The 17,206-nt window shown below is 46.1% G+C and overlaps 1 protein-coding gene across 1 annotated transcript in view; it reads right to left on the reverse strand.

The window, feature by feature from the left end:
* Positions 1–2,542: 2,542 nt before the first annotated feature.
* The window catches only part of LOC149351979 (dopamine beta-hydroxylase-like), a 66,148-nt gene continuing 51,484 nt past the window's right edge, over positions 2,543–17,206 (reverse strand). Inside the window, exons 9-12 of the mRNA XM_089577104.1 lie at positions 15,654–15,713; positions 11,618–11,745; positions 8,370–8,523; positions 2,543–2,799 (exon numbers count right to left, since the gene is read on the reverse strand). Of these exons, the coding sequence (XP_089433230.1) occupies positions 2,692–2,799; positions 8,370–8,523; positions 11,618–11,745; positions 15,654–15,713 (450 nt within the window). The 3' untranslated portion in view covers positions 2,543–2,691. The remainder of the gene's footprint in view (positions 2,800–8,369; positions 8,524–11,617; positions 11,746–15,653; positions 15,714–17,206) is intronic.

Below are 17,206 nucleotides of genomic sequence, written 5' to 3' on the forward strand. Positions count from 1 at the left end.
AAAAATAGGATTTTTGAGTTAGAAGAGCGCTTTTTTCTGCATAGCATTGTCAGTGGTGCAGCACATCAGAATACAGCTATGACTTGCTAACTACCAGGCTGGTTAACTCCTTGATTATTGAGAGGCATGTAGCCCACCCTAAGTAAGATCCATATCAGTTTTTAGAATTTAGAAAACCGATTCCCCTCGTCGTTGTGGCCCAACAAAGTTTGCCTGCATCGCAGCAAAATACATGCGCTTTCGAGAAGTTTGCAGGCAAAGCAACCTCTCCAGTGCATGTAACTCATTGAAATAGGCAAAATTTGTTGAGCCGTAGCGCCAAGGGTTATCGAGTTTTCGGAATTATAGAAATTGATGTGAATATTACTTACGGACGGCTACACGCCTCTCAGTAATTAAGGAGCGTAACGGTAATAGTTAAAAATTTAACTTTCATATTAATTAACCAGCCTGCTAGTTAGCACGTCTTAGCTGCATTCTGATGTACTGCACCACTAACAATGTTATGCCGGAAAAAGCGCTCTTCTAACTCAATAAGCCTATTTTTTTAAACTGTGCAAAGTATATCACCCTGTATATCAGACACAGGAGGCATCGAAAAATATGCAACCAACGCTCGTTAGAGTGCGCTGCTTTAAGTAAGTGTGCGTAGCAATGTACTGTCGGGAGCAAAAGTAAAGTGGTGTTAACCGCGCGCTGTTGTGCCGTTCGAGACGCTTTTCTGTGTTTTCGCAAGGCAGGAGTGCTACGGATCGGAACGAACGGCTGACATGCCTCTAGATGAAAACATGAAGTCCTCCCAACCCTCACTTGTTTCGAAAGCGGGCTCTACTGTAAAATGGCGCGGCGATGAAGAGATATATACACCACGTTTTCTACCCATAGTGCCATCTTAGATTTTGTGAATAAGGTGTCAGCTCCCCGTGTGCTCCCGTCAAGCATGCAGCGTACAGATTGCAAATGAAATCACGCAACGAGGTTCACTGTTTACTGGCATTTTCTGGACAATGTGTACGAGGCAAATTTCGGCCCCCGCCATCACTTTCTGCACGTGACACTTTAACAAAACGGAAAACTGCAAGAGTGGCTTGGAAGTGCGTAAAGACTCGGCAAACGCGTTATCACAAGATTAAGAGAGGACTCATATATGTTCCGGCCACACATCCCAAGTTTGCCGAAAACATGAGTTATCACTCGAGAGATTTAGCATACCGGAGACGTACTAGCGGAGATCTATGCTGGTTTTACGAAAGGGACCAACAGACAGTCCACTGAAGGCTAGTTGGTCCCAACTACGTGCAGCTAGCTGCGCATGTACAGTATCGAGTTCGCGGCAGTGTAAGACCACTGCTCATTTGCAACATGTGTACGTGAAACCGGTGTGCGTATCCAGTAGTACGCCTGCGGTATGCGAATCTCTCTGTTCATGCTTCATGAAGACAGTTTGTCGCTTCTGTGCCAGAACTTCAATTTAGGCTGCCTGTTCATTTGAGAAGTGCCATTTTTTTCTCAAGAATTGCATAGTTAGGCTGCACACAAAATGGCACAGTTGTCATCACCCTAAACAGTGAATAGCTGAACATATTGAGGTTGTGCGGTGCCCAGCGGTGGCTGTGGCAAAGCGTTAGGGCTTCATAGCCTTTCTGTGGCTTGATTTATGTGTCGTTTACGCATGTTGATAGGCATGTTCGCCGTGGTAGCATTTGATACCTAGCTGTGATTCAGATTTCATCTGTAGATATGTGATCACCACACATAGCAACTATAATCAATTGTAACTGCCTGTAGTCCTGTCTTCCATTTTTTGCTTCACATCTAGGTTATAGAAAGTTAAAATTAGTCAAAGAATATTTTTCACATATGTGTTTGGGCTATCGTAGGGCTGAACATGGCCCAGCCTTGGATAGGTTGGCCCTCAAGTTTGGCCCGACGTCGGCAAGTGGCGATCGTTCCGTGGAAGGCCAATATCAGTCCCTAATCATGGCCCGACCAGTTTGGCCGAGCTCAGGTCCAGGAGCGCCCTGGCTGGCTGCTAGACATGGACCTTTGTTGGGTTGCGCAAGTTTTTCCCTCTGGGATATGGGGTTACAACGGCCCGAAAGTGCCTGGAGGCTAATAAAAGGTGCAGTAGTGGAGTGCTCTGAATTAATTTCGACCACCTGTAGTTCTTTGACGTACATTGCACAGCACACGGCCGTTTTTGAATCTTGCCTCTATCTAAATGCGGCCGCCGCGGCCAGGATTCGATTCCATGATCTTGGGCTCAACAGCAGAGCGCCAAGGCCACTTAATCGCCTCGGCGGGTTCATCGGGAACGTGGTTAATTCTTGTCTTCCTGTACAGAAATGAAGAAGAGGGAGCAAAGCAGCAGAAGAAGTAGCCTATTGTGTTTATGGGAATTTACAGAGCAGACACTGATGCACATTCGAGAAGCATCCTCGGGTCGGGCGGTGGGTTTCACAAAAGCGTCGTGCGCACAACTGCAGCTGCGCCACATGAGCTGCTGGTGCAGCTGCGTCCTCCGCGAGAGCATCTCTTTAATCGGGACTCGCCACTTCCTATCCGCTCCCGGCCGTCAACGAAGGCACTTGTTGCAGGATAAGGGTCGCCGGAAGGAGTTCCGCTCGCGGCAGCAGAGCGAGCGACCTTATCGCCGTTTGTCTGTGCATGGTGAAGCGGGAGGCGGCAGCTCTACTTCTCATGGTCGGGCTGCGGCAGGCCTTCGCCCTTTCGACAGTTCCTGGGCGGTGGCGGAAGCGGGTACAGGATCTCGGTCACCGGCATGCCTTCCCAGCTGCCCTGCACATGCGTTTGACCCGAGGATTGGTCTCACGTTGTACGCATCACAACATTGTATACGCGAAAGGAGGGGTGCCGGAGCAACAGATGTCAGCAGTCCATTCTTTCCTTCACGCTTCGTGACAACTGATTTGTTGAGACAAATCCATATCTCTGGCGTCACGTGCTGTCTGCTACGCTGATGAACCAATTTTTTTGCACCTAAGGGTGTCGCCCCTCCTTTTTTTTCTTGTCCATGGGAGCCGCGGTTTGACCGGTGGATGACCACCTGCTAATCCTTGGGCCAGTGTGGGAGAAGCTACGTATCTCTTGCTTCGATCCTCCTGTAAAACTTAGCTGTGATATAAACCCCTCTTTGTTTCGACGACCGTGAAAAAGCGCGTCCTTACTTTTCCCGCTCTTGCTCTTTTGTCATTGCTATTTTTTTTCTCCCGTTTTTATAGTGGGAACAGTAGCTGCACGCGCTGTTAAAGACAGTTTCATTCTTCCAACAAAAAGAAAACTCAGTTGCTCAACAAACTGTAAAAGATATGTCGGCGCGGCCTGTTTAGCTGGATTGTACTGCAAGGCAGACATTATTTACCTTATATATAGATCAATAATTAGACGATAATTAACAAATGAACTAAGAAACTTTATTTTTGATTTTAGAGGGCAAGCAAATATTGTGAAACTGATGGCCATCAGCATAGAAGGTGAGCCCTGCTTTTAAAGTTATTTAATCGGCAATGTGGTTCGAAGTATCGAACGTCGAAAATGAGCATTTGAAAACTTTGTTGAGGTCGCTTTTCCGCATTACATAATGCGCATGGTACCGTCGCCAAAATGCAGTTTTCTTCTACATCATCGAAGACAACAACTCCGCCTACATTTTATTTTTTTTTATTATTTTTCCTTTTCCCTCCGCGCTCTCAGTCAGTGTGAACTTGAAACATTACATACATTTTATTCGAATCTGCACACAAAGCCACTGTGCAGACAGGGAACCTGCTAACTTTTTTATTATTATTAGCAGGTCCCCTGTCTTTGCGACTTCCAGTCTGCCTATACGTACCCTAGCTAGTACTACTCATTCCCCCCTCTAAACGCTCCTCTTTCCAGCAATTCGCCGCCTGTGTCTTGGCCACTCCCCCGCAGTACCATCTTTATTTGAGGCCAACCAACCAACCATTTAATGCATAAGAAGTGCAAGAGAGACGCCATTTTATAAATATGCAGTGCGGGAAAGCCAACTGAACGAGCTTTGAAATGCGTATTTTTGACGTTCGATATTTCGCAAAACTGCCCATCAAGAAAATTTAAAACAAAGCTCACGTTCGATGCTGACGGCCATAAATTTCGCAATATATCCGTTCCCCCTAAAATTAAAAGTTCGTTAGCTATTTTAAGTTTATGAATACTCTAATTATATTGATCCATTTGAGGTACAGCCGGCCAATTGATCTTTAGCTGGCGTGCGTGACAGCCGTTTTTTCTATGCTCCTGCGCTTTGTGACGAAGCAAGCTTGCGGAAAGCTCAATATTAAGCACGGGCTTAGTAAGCCTGTGCTTAAATTTGATATTTTCGCAAGTTTTCTCCGTCATAAGCTACAGCACGGAAAACGCGGCCATCACGCACGCCAGCTAAAGATTTGGCCGGCGGTACATATATCCACTTTGCTCTACGTAGAGCGAAGTAGAGCTGGATTGTACAATCCAGCTTAACAGCACCAACGTGTATCTCACAGTTAATTGTTAAAATAAAAATTGGTAAAGGCTAAAAAAGTCACCCTGTAGATGTCCTTTTATTACGTGCGTTGTGTGCGCGCGCCAGGAGGACTAAATGCGAAGTAATATGCTCAGTAATATGTGTTTGCTATGACTATACAAATGTGTTTGGTTCATTTCCCTCCTACCTTGATTGACATCTCAATTTTTAGTTTAAATAGGGTACAGTAAGTATGGTTTACAGCCAGCGGCGGACATTCGTACGTACCAAGAAAGTAGCACGTTTACTCGTTTACGACCCATCCTCGTACAAGATCCGCAACCCCACTTTGGGACGCAGAAATCGGGAAGAGAAAAGGAAAACAGAAACAGTCACGACCCAGTTCCTCAGTCCGCTACATGGTGGCGATAGTTGCTTTTCCGCTATCCATCATCATCATCATTGCCGCTTAATGCCGGTAGGCATGACGTGCACGCCGCAACCGCTCGACATGCGCGTCAAACGCCCATTCAAATAAGTTTCTACCCTGCCACGCCGAGGGCCACCATGAAATGACGCCGACTGGGCGACTGGAGAGGGAATCTCTACCAAAGGTCTGCATGCTGCGTTCATTGTCGGCCGACAAGATCTCTAACGCCATGAACGGCCCGGAAGATGACCATCCCTGGGAGCGCGCTGATGAGGCCAGGTCATCGGACAGCAACGAGAGCGAAAGCGGCTAGGAAAAGTCTAATGGAATAGTCTAATGGGAGGAATAGCGCGAAGAATAAAATTCTAATGGGTTTACGCGAATTCCCCAGGATGGCATAAATTTTGTAATAATTACTCATTAGCATCGACCCAAGCGGAGTCATTAGGCTACAAAGGAAAGCTATATTTTTCACATATAAAGCTTGCATCCCGGACCAGGACTAATTTTTCTTCAACTGCGGAGCTTCCGTGAAAGCTGTATAAGGTATACCTTTTTAGCCGTGTGGCTGCACTTGAGTGAATGCTAATGTGTAAGTGCTCACAAAATTTACTCCACCTATTGCGATTCCCCCCAAAACACATTGGACTAACACCGTTCCTGCTTCCAGTTAATTTGTTGATCAATTCGGCTTCCTGCTGAGCTCATTGGTTGAGCGGGTGCCTCGGACAGGCAGTGGTCCCAGGTTCGAACCACTGATCAGGACGAATTTTGATACGCTTGGGTGGATGCTAATGAATATAATTGCTCCGTTATTAGAGAATAAAAGTGTAACTTGTCAGCTTATGCATTATTCTGTGCAGAAGTCGCAGCAACGCTACGTTGTTCCAGCTGGTATTCTATGGTGCATGAAGGCCTGACTTGTGTAAGGCCCGCCCTGGGGAAAATTCTGGAAGAAGAAGTGGGGGTATACTATACGAGTAAATGCGGTAAGCCGCGATATTGTTGCATGCACAGCCTTGGTCAAGTCTTCAGGCTTTGCTTCAAAGACCTATAGTGGAGCATTTATACGGCCTTAAAGGGGCTCTGAAATGGGTTCTCAGTAAAGTTGCAGTATGACCGGAATGTTAAAGGACACCGGTTCACCAATATCCTGCACCAATAATTTTTCAATGCGTTTATAACGAGCCCCTCATTCCCCTTCCCTTGTTTGCTTAATTGTTAAAAGCTGAGTTATCTGCAGTCAAAACCTGAATTTCAGCGTCTTAGCGCCTTTTCCTTTCTTCTCGTCAGTTTTTGCTCGTTCAAACGTCGCCGCAGCTTCGCTGGCTGCTCCCACTCGGCCCCACCGCCGGCTGTTGACGCACATGGGAATTCCCCGGGGGGGGGGGGGGGGGGCGGAGCTTCCTGACTCATCCGAGCGAAGCGGCTGACTAGCCGAGGGCCATGGTAGCTGCGCCACGTCTAAAAAAATCTCACCAATAGCCATTTATTGGCCGACATATGCAGACGCACGACACGGAGAAGAGCGAGAGTTTAAAAAATGGTCGGAAAGGGCTCGCAAACTTTCACGCGCGATTGTGGGTTCTCTGCTGCGTTTAAAGGTGTATTATTTGGCTCAGGTGTTCATGAAAACACAACGCAGTGATCGAGCGAGTTTATGTACTCTCATGAGAAGGTATTCCAGAACCCCTTCAATGTCCAAAAGGTTTTTAAAGGTGAGCACGAGGATTCTCCTCACGTTACCAAGAATCGGAGCTCGAGGTTTGCCTTAAGTGCTACATTACACGCCTGAAAAGCAGAGAATGTGGCCTGAAGACTTTTGAACAAGGGTGTACCTTTCGCTCCCACCTTTTTCCTATTAGCGCCCCTACAAGCACACAGTGTTTCTACGTTAAAAAAAAAACAAAAAAACTGCTGCACTCCGCCTAAGAAGGGGACACTGCAGCGAAGAGAAGAGATAATAAGCGCATCAAGCCGACGTAGCTATTGAGCGTAATTGATCCCATTCGAAGATCCAGGCGCTGCAATTACGCGACATTCGCTGTAAAATTAAAAGCGCAATCAGAGCCCTTTGTTTTGAAGGACTGACGACATTTTTGGTTTACCGTTGCCCCTGAGTATTCGTGTGAGCATTATAAGTGCATATCGATATTTGTTTTATGTAAACTACTGCTAGCGATATTCTCAAAATTCGTTTCGTTCAGTGCAATGGCAGAAAGTTTGAAATAGCAACAAGTAAATAAGCTGCCTCCATCATAACTTTGAACTTCTGTCCATAGCAGAAAGGTGCATGCACTTAATGCTCAGTTAATGCAGCCTGAAGAACAAGCCTGTCTTATTTCTGACGTCCAAGTGGAGTGAAAACTGCTTGTTTTAGAAATAATTTCCCGGACACTGATTTTCACGAATGGAATGGAAATAACAGCCAGCTTGAGGAGCGCAAGTTTGTGAAGGTAAGCACAGACGGGGAACTGGCTAATTAGCTGGATAGCTTTTTTTATGTCTAATTGTCGCACTTTACTTATCATCGCACTTTTATTTAGATTCATTTATAATGAGACGTTATTTTGATCCTGATTGCGTCACATTGTGTGAGCTGTGCATTCATGACAGCGTACAAGAAGTTGACTGGAGTGCGCAGATATTTTTTGGTGGGATTCAGCGAGGTACGGGAGAGAATTCCGTCGAAAGGAAAATGCGCTTGCTCCGCGGTTACAGTCGAATCGTGCGCTGATTTTTTTTTTTAGTTCACTGACACGCCATAAGTATGACAATGTTTACTTTTTAGTTCACTGACACGTCATAAGTATTACACTGTTTACTACTTGATGGCACCTTTTCAAAAGTTTAAACAGCCTCATAAAGTTGCTGTTATTGATTTCCGTAGGAGGTCATCACTTATTTACAGTAATTATTCTCTTTTTGCTCAACTTCACGGACTTTGTTCCGTAAGCTAGCGTGCGCAAGCACTAAAACAAATAATATATGCATAGTGCGGGAGACTTAAGAAGCTTTACAGGTGGACCCTCAGGGTGTTCTTGTACATCCCTTAAGACTTGGCAATTATTTTCAGAAGACGTATACAGCTTAGACAGGCCTCTGTAGCTGTTTTTCCTCGGAGTACATTTCTTTGTAATCGTGCAGGCAGTAATGAGCATTCCTGGTAATGAGGGCCCAGCATGGAACACTCAACTGAACGCGAGCAGCGCATGCATGGATCATGAACCGTTCGCAATTGGCATGCGAGTGTTCCCTTCAAGACGTCTTAAAGGCACAAGGCAAAGAAATCGAATGCATATAGCTCGGACGACGACTGAACCGTAATCCGCGCAAGAACATATTAATTTTTTTCCTGTTCAGCTTCGCCTTCACTGCGTCAAGAAACGGCCATTACTGCGTCAAGAATCGTTCCGCTAGTGGAGTCCCCACACTGGAAGCGTGTAGGCTTACGGGAAACTTGGTGCCCGACGACTGGTTGCACTGCATCGACAGCGGCGTCTTCAGGTAGACGCGGTCCAGCAGGTGCACGTTGTGTCGCGTCCATGGGATCGACTTGTAGTTATCGCTGATGCCCTTTCGGTAGCTCGTGGGTGCATCATGGTAGCTGCAAGGAACGGGCAGTGCACGAGGCGGGCATGTCAAAGACAAACAAAAAAACGGCACTTCGCTCGTCTCGAAAGGCGGGTTTAAGAAAGGAAAACGAAAGTATACACGTGAACACTGCACTCGGGCTATGGGGCACGCAGTAGTGGAGCTTCCCATGATAATAGCTTCGACCACATGGTGCTCTTCGACGTGCATCGAAATGTCAGTAGACAGGCGCTTTTACCATCGGGGTGGCCTAGTGGTTTGAGCATCCGTCTCGCATGCGGGAGGTGCTGGGTTCGATCCCCAGTGCCGCCAGCTACCCACCGGTGATGAAAAGAGTACAAGCTCTCCCCTGGCTTGGCGCTCGGTTTATCTGGGGTGAAATGCTTGGGAAATGGGTCTCATCCCACCTTGTGGAGACGAAAACACCTTGTGTGATGGCGCTCTTTGCCCACAGCTGTCCTTGTGCCGTAAAAATGTATTATCATAATCAGCAGACGGGCGGTTTTGCATTTCTGTTCCACCGAAATGTGGCTTCGCGGACGTACTTGGGAAATGAGCCACGACCTTAATGGCGTCATTAGTTTTGTCGCCTTGGCGGATGTCGTGGCCGTGCAGCGTAGCTTGGGGTCGTATAGAGCATCGCCATGAAGTCTACGGAGTCCCTTCGACCAGGGCGAAAAGGCGAAGGGTAAGCTGAATAAGGGAACTCACAGGAGACAATGAAATGTGGGCTACCTCTGCAAGCGTGATGCACGCGCTTCAAACAAACCGCCGAATGCGTCGTAACAGAGTGGATTCAGGAAAGACCCGAGCGAAGCGACCGAAGCGGCGGGGAGGTGGGGGGGGGGGGGGGGGGGGTAGCTATGAGGCATGCCGCAGTGGAAAGCTTCGGATTAATTTTGACCCTCTCGGGTTCTTTTTATGGGCGAATAAAATGTCGGTACGCGGGTGTTTTGGGGCTTTGCCTTCGTCGAACTCTGTAGCCGCCGCTGCTGGGATCAAACCCGCGCCTTCGTGCGTAGTATATTAGGGTGCCATAGCCACTGTGGCGCCGCCGTAGGTAATAGGTAACATAATTCGCAAACGAACTGTCTTCATTTCCCTCTACTATCTGCCTTGTATTTAGTTACGAGGCCAAGTGGTATATCATTCCGCAAGCTCCGATTACTCCATTTACGAGGGGGTACCCAAAAGAAACCGGACTTATTTTTGTTTGAACTTATTTGTTCACATTTTAAGCACAGACCTTCAATCTCCTTCAAAGTATTCCCCACTTGCAATGATACGCTTGTCGAATCTTTCATTTCATTTTTCAAAACATTGTTTAAATTTATCTTTTGTGATGCTTGACAGTGCCTCCGTCGTTTTTTTCTTCACCTCAGCAACATCAGCGAAACGCTTTCCATTCACCTATTTTTTCATTCTAAGAAACAAAGAAAGTAGCACGGGGCAAGGTCGGGAGAGTAGGAGGGTTGAGGAATAGGGGTCATGCCATTTGTGTTCCAAAATTGTCGTAGAGACAGGGTTGTGTGAGCAGCGGCATTGCCATGATGGAAAAACCAGTCGCCCGACCGCCACAAATCTGGCCGCTTCCACCGCACACTGTTGCCCAATCTTTTCAAAACATCCAAGTAGAAAGCCTGGCTAACTGTCTGACCCTGCGGAACAAATTCTCAATGGACGACTCCTCTGACGTCGAAAAAACAAATCAGCATTGTTTTGAGGTTTGGTTTCACCTGACGAGTTTCTTGAGGCGAGGTGAATTTGAAGTTTTCCATTGGCATGATTGCTGCTTTAATTCAGGATTCGATTCAGGAACACTTTAGTTGTCCCCATAGCATCGTCCTTGTACGTCTTTCTTAATATTTCAAGAGTTTCCATTCAACTTTTTCCGAGCAAAAATCAGAATTTCACCGGCGCACACTGTTCACGAAAATCAGCCATTGCAAAAAACGACATTCACACAAAACAGTCGTCACTCTAAAACTCTGCCTAAACTAGTCTGACCTCCTTCAACGACGGCACACGGCTTACTGACTCTGGAATGTTCGTTCTATGCGCTCCTAGTGGCAAAACGCGGTACCACAGAAGCTTTGCCGACCAAAAAATTTAGTCCGGTTTCTTTTGGGTACCCCCTCGTATCTGTACGCTGCTCTTTTTGTTTTCTCCAATGTCTGTAATGGGGGGAAGGGGGGGGGGGGGTTGTCTGGTGCTCATAGCAGAAGTTATCCTTCCTTAGCATTGTTATTCGTCGTTATCCGTCGTTAGCATGCCGAGATCAAAAACTGGTGTGGTGTAGCTATCGCTGTTATTTGTAACTTATTGTGGGGAGGGTGGAAACTCGGGGAACTTTTCTGCAAAAATTTTGTCAAGAAAATGAGAATTCAGCAGGAGCAACCTCATCAGATCATCAGTCATGTTGAGCTTGTTGCAGGACAAAAGCTTTTTCCGCGGCCACCGTGCCAGCAAATTTCTTAATTTAATCTTGCCACCGGCGTTGGCGACCCTCAGTTATGCGTTTCCCTTCCCTTGGAATCCACTCTGTTACACCCCTATCCTCCGCATTACTACGTGTCCCGCCCATGTCCGTTTCTTACCAGGATTTCGCTAAAATAAAGTTTTATTCTCTTACCCGAACTTCCCTCTTTTTGTCTCTAGACGTAATTACCCCATATCATTTTCCGTTCCATAGCTCCTTGCGCTGTTCTCAACTAAATTTCCGGAATTTTCGTTAGCACACAAGTTTATGCACAACAGATGAGTTCTGTAAGGGTATAGTTGTTAAGTAGTACTTTTCATTTGAAGGATATCAGTAAGCTATGGCTCATAACCTTGGAGTGCCTGCGAAATATACTCAAACTTATTAATATATTCTCTTGGTAATCTTTTCCTCGTACCCCGGACCTGCGCTCGCTACTAAACCTAGCCCCGAGTAAAAAAAAAAGTACAAAGCAAAGGAAACTTCACCATGAATACGAAGTCATCCTTAGGTGCCTAAAATTGGCGCTTAGATTTGTTTAACAGGCACCTCATTTGTGGGAAGAAATGGCATGTTAGTGCCCGCCATGGGGAAGTGATAAGATAAAAGGACGATGACGTGAACGCACAGGTTCATGTACTTGAAGAATGCCTGCAGAAAACCGGTGTCTATGGAGCTCTTGCAGACTTCCAAGTTTGCCTTCGGAAAGTAGTGGATGTACGAGACGCACATCTCTTCGCGGATGCCGAAACCACCCTGTGAAATACGAAATAAGAGCCAGTCAGGTATAAACGGATCACTTAAACAAACAAACAAACAAACAAACAAACAAACAAACAAACAAACAAACAAACAAACAAACAAACAAACAAACAAACAAACAAACAAACAAACAAACAAACAAACAAACAAACAAACAAAATAAACGATTGCGTTGGCAACGTTGACTAAGCACTAAAGTTTCTGCTGCTAGCTTGTTCGATGCCAAACACACCAGACTTCGCGCTCGACTCTCCGTGATTGCTACAATAAAATTTATGGCTCTTTACTGTACTGTCAAAAGCCATCTTCCAGAATAAATTTAGCAGAAAAAGTTTCGGTACATTTTGAGTTTTGTGGACGAGTCCGAAACGCGGTCTCATTAAAACAAATTCCTCCTTTTTTTTGACGCTCTATATTCGTTCTGAACAATGTATAAGCATTGTTGTTTAGTAAAAGGCAGCATAAAAAGAAATGGTAGCACACAATTTTTTTACATATTCTTCGTTCAAAATTTCATTGAGAAATGCGCCATTTTTTATTTTGGTAGAAAATGTAGGCTTATTTTCTGGCCATCAAAAAAACTTTTCTAGGCTTTCTGGGACCTGCACTATTTATTTAAATTGTTTAGTTTAAAATATAGCTTACAAAGTTTCAGAAAAGAATCTTTGCGAAAAAGTACGTTTCTCCGCGTATTCGGCCGTAAATTTTGTACTGAGGCGTTCCAATTAAAAATATAAAAGACAGGATTTGATAGCCAATGGTGGTCGCATCTCGCTGAGGGATTTTTAACGGTGTGTTTTTTTATTTCAGGAAACAAAAAAATTCTGCAGTTGAGTGTCCACACCGCCGGTAATTGTTTTGCCGTACTGCCACTTCACTGCACATCCACATCACATCGGCGACGCTGTTAAAAATCCCAGTCCGTCATGTACTCCAGCGTCCACGCGTTCATGCTTCCCCTTTCAGAGCGTGGCCGGCGGAAGCGCTTCTCGCGAGTTGCGCCCTCGCCCGTGCGTGTTTGCTCCATCTGTGGTGAGGGGGCATGACGTCGAGTGAGTCGGGCTTCGGGCGCAGCCCACGTGACTGCATCAAGAGTACAGCCTCTCGCCATCACTGTACTTTGTCTTCGGTTGTGCCCGCCCAGCTTTCGCCCGCAGCTGACACTTTTTGCCGGGCTCCTGGGTTCTGTAATCGCAGTTATTCGACCTCTAAACAAGTTGTAAATGTACCCCAAATTAGGCTAAGACATATTACCCTACCAGTGGTGCACAGAGCACAGCCTGGCGGTGAGAATTATTGTTGTAGTACAGGTGCTGAGAAATTTTATTTGTGCCATGAATTAAAGTGTAGCTTTCATTTCAAAGTGGCCATACTTACTCGTATACGGAATATAATGCATTGAATAGCATTCATCGGTCGCATATGTTCATGACTTCTATTCCAACCTTAGAAAAAAAAAATTTAGATATTTTTCAGGTGGAACAATAACTATTAACTTATTGTTCTACCTGCAAAAATATCTAAATAGGTAGCATTGTCGCCGCGTCTTCCATCGTCAGCACCACGTTCTCATTGAAGGGGGCTCCCTCGCAGATGCGGAACAGGCACTGCACCGGTGCTTTAGCGGTGCTCAGCGCGGGTGAAGCTCGCGTTTTGGATTATGGGACCACAGTACTGGCACCTGTTTTTATGCTCTAAGTTCCTGCGTCACAGAGTACCATGTCACTCCAGCACAAACAGAAGTGAACAACGAGGGCTTAAAGTGTTATAACAGCCGTGTCCCTTTCACAAGCACAGGCTCTGTTGACAAATCTTAGGTACCAGACTGCTCTTATCTATTTAGATTCCTCCTGCAACCTGCTTCCTGTGAGAAGCAGCGTCTCAAAAGATGACCCATTCCTACCTGTATCTTATATATCATACGCCAAAAAGCACTGACCGAGCTCGCCCATCCCTGCTTCGCTTCTTACCTTCAGTTCGCATTTTCATCGCTCAGGAAGGAAGAAACGAGCTTTCGGAACTGTAAGTGTGCATGCGAAAACCAGAAATTTCTCGGAGCAAGAAGTGGCTGGCATATGCCTCTTAGGAACTGGCGATAGCATGTCACGCAGTGGGGTGGCAGTACGGGAAAACAGTGAGCGGTGGTGTGGGTGCTCCGCTTAGAATTTTTTTCTCGCCTAAACCAAAAACATTTCGATAAAAAAAAAAAAACACTGAGCAAGATTCCGAGAGCACTGGCTATAAAATGCGCAATAATTAGTATTTTTACTTAAATGATCAAAATAAAGACATATATAATTAAATGAAAAAAGAAACTGACAGTCGATCAATCCGATTGATGCGGAAGGGCATGCGTTAGCGTAAGTGGCTCGAATTGTGCGCCCGATTTGTGTGGAATAACTGAAATCACTCACACCAAGACCGAAGGTGCAGAATCCGTATAGTTGTCGCCTTCCTGTCGGTGCAGGCGTAAACTGCCATTGATCACACGAAATGACGCCAGGTTTTGCCCATAATGACCCTACTAATGCGAACCCATTAAAGCTCCGCCCTGCTCATTTTTCTCATCTCCACAGCGTGGTTGAGGTGTCCACCGATAAGTGAGACAGTCACTGCGCCTTTTCTTTCCTTTTCATTTTTTTTGGATTCCCCCTCTCCATTCTTACTCCAAGGCCTCAAACCGTCCATGCGTTCGAACTCGGACTCGCACGTTCAGGCGCTCGTGTGCTCTTGCGTTTGGAAGCGGTCGCGCTTGTGCCATTTGTTGTTTCCACTTGTGCCAGGATGCAAACAAACGACAGCCATTTTTTCGCAAAGATGGCGGTACTAAAGCTTGCACATAAAAAAAGAAAGAAGTGCTAGTAGTACGTGTCTTAAACAGCTTTCCATGGCAGTTAACGGAGTTTTCATTATTATTATTTTATTATTATTATTATTTTTATTATTTCATTATTATTGTTATTATATTATAACGGAGTTATTATTGACCTCAATTGTTTTTTAGAAAGTGTGAATGAAACAAACTCATTTCCAGGTCAAACTGAGCGTGGCCAAGAGCGACGCTGGAGTTGTGTAAAAATATGCTCAGCTCGGAGTACAAACAATGGGGCGTCTTATAAGCGCAGTTGAAGATCTTGTAACAGCCAAAGGAGACGTGACTTTTACGTTCTACCTGTATTTTTCGAGTATTTTTGTCAATCAGTGACAAAAAAAAAATGCACGACGGACTACAACACAACTCAAGAAGGAAGCAGCGAGTGCCCCTCAAAGGAGGCCCTCCAGCCAATGGCGTCGACCGATCGCCTTGATATGGCTGGTAATCCCTCCACCTGCTAGCGTAACGCCGAAATTGGCTGGCAGGTGCAAGGGCAAGTTCCTTTAGGCGGCATTTGCCACTTTTTTCTTGAGTTGCATCCGGCTCAAGCACGTAGCCAGGATGTTTTTTTTTTTTGCCGGGGGGGGGGGGGGGGGGGGTTATTTTGAAACGAAATCAAGCGCACAACAACACGCACACAAGAGAGGAAAGACACAGGACAGGCGCTACAGGGGGGGGGGGGGGGGGGGGGGGGGGGGGGGGTTTGAGGAGCACAAGGCAATGTTTTGGCTGGTGAGCCATGATTTCGGGAGGGCCTCTCCCCCCCCCCCCCCCCCCCCCCCCCCCCCCACCTGCTACCTTTGGATACGTACCTGATTTCCGGCTATAGAGTAGAATAAGTTGGACTGAAACGTTTTGACCTCGCTCGTAAATCTGTTAACATTATTTGCGTGCTTCGAATGGACGCTGTGAACTGCGCTGCCAACGAAACCTCGACCAGATTATTAAGTGTAAACTTGCACAGTCTGCTTTGGTGAAAAGCACACCGCAACAATGCAGTGGCCGGTCATGCCAGCAGGAGACTTACCAATGTGACATTCGGTCGGTCGAGGGTGTTGTACCGACATGTTATCACCAAGGCATCCCCCTGCGCATCAAGCAAATAAGGCTTCATTACAACGGGTCCGGCGCACTTCGGCTTGTCGTCATTCAGTTAGATATTCTGCCGCTTATAAGCAGCTTAACCCCTCGAAATAAAATTTTCTCTCTCTCGCAAGCCATTAAAGCCTCATTCTGTCAATAACGGTAACTGCAACACTTGATTCATGGAAATAACGAGCCCCGAAAACTCTTGTAGCCTTGATTACCGAAACTGTTTAGAGCTACAAAATCTATTTTAATTCAGCATAGCTGCGTCTAAATTATCGAATGGAATATCTTGTGCTCCAGTGGAATCACTTTTTTTCCCAAATACGTAGTCCTACACTGCCATACGAGTATTTTCACTGCAGAGGTATATGCCGTATGATAAGCAGCCCAATACACCTGGAGAACTTTGGAAAGCAATCATCTTCACCGACTCTCTGGACATTATTAGGGCCCGTCTCTGCATTGCTAAACGGGACCCTGAACTAGATGGGCCTTCCGCCAATTTATGTGCTAGCCATTCTGCTGCTGGAGTAAAAATCAACATATGCTGTCCCCGGCCACCGTGGAGTAACCGGGAGAAATGCTGCGTGTGCAGCCAATAATGACATTTGCATTGTTACCCCTGTTGCATTTCTTGATCTGCAGCTTTTTGTTAGCGAAAAAAAATTCATTTCTGGCAGCTAGAATGGAACCAGGATATATTCAACGAATGACACAACCGCGTTTCTTTCCTTCCACTCAAAGGCGGCAAAACTGGATTACAGTTATATATTCTGAGAGAGAGCCTTACTTACTCTTTCCATTCATACTTATGAAGGGTGTTTCATTCAAGACTATTAGCAATTAAAAAAAAAAACAGGTTGTTGAGTTAGAAGAGCGCTTTCTTCAGCAACGCTATGCCAGCGGTGGTGTGTATCAGAATACAACTGTGTTAACTAGCAGGCTGGCTAACTATATTAAATAATATGTTTTAACGATTAAAATTAGACTTCGTATTTAGTGAGAGGTAGCCAACCGCAAGTAATATCGATAACAGGATTTAAATATTCGAAAATGCCAATCTCGTTGCCGCTGCAGCGAAAGGAATTTCGGGTCCGCACACGGGTGAACCGGAACCTCGCGGCAAGAGAGGGCACTATCCACTCCTGCGGGCTAACTACAGGCGCACAGGCGCGCTTCATACAACGGCGCACCTGTAACGTGCTCTCTTCCCGTTCGTAGCTCCTACCCGGGCACTTGCACCTGTGAAAAGAGAACGTGACACTGACACCGCTGGGCGTGGCTAGCGCTCTCACGGGCCGCGCGATTCCGGTTTCACTCGTGTGCTTTCCCGAAAACTCCTCCCGCTGCAGCGGCAACGAGATTGGTATTTTCGAAAACCTAAAACTTTTATCGACATTACTTGCAGGGGGCTACAAGCCTCTCAGCAAATTGGAAGCCTAACTTTAGGCGGGCCCGGAATTAGATGATGACAGTTAAGTGGAGGAAGAA

This window comes from Amblyomma mixtum, chromosome 3 (assembly GCF_055824585.1).
Source record: "Amblyomma mixtum isolate Tamu chromosome 3, ASM5582458v1, whole genome shotgun sequence".
In the NCBI taxonomy this organism is placed as follows: Eukaryota; Metazoa; Arthropoda; class Arachnida; order Ixodida; family Ixodidae; genus Amblyomma; species Amblyomma mixtum.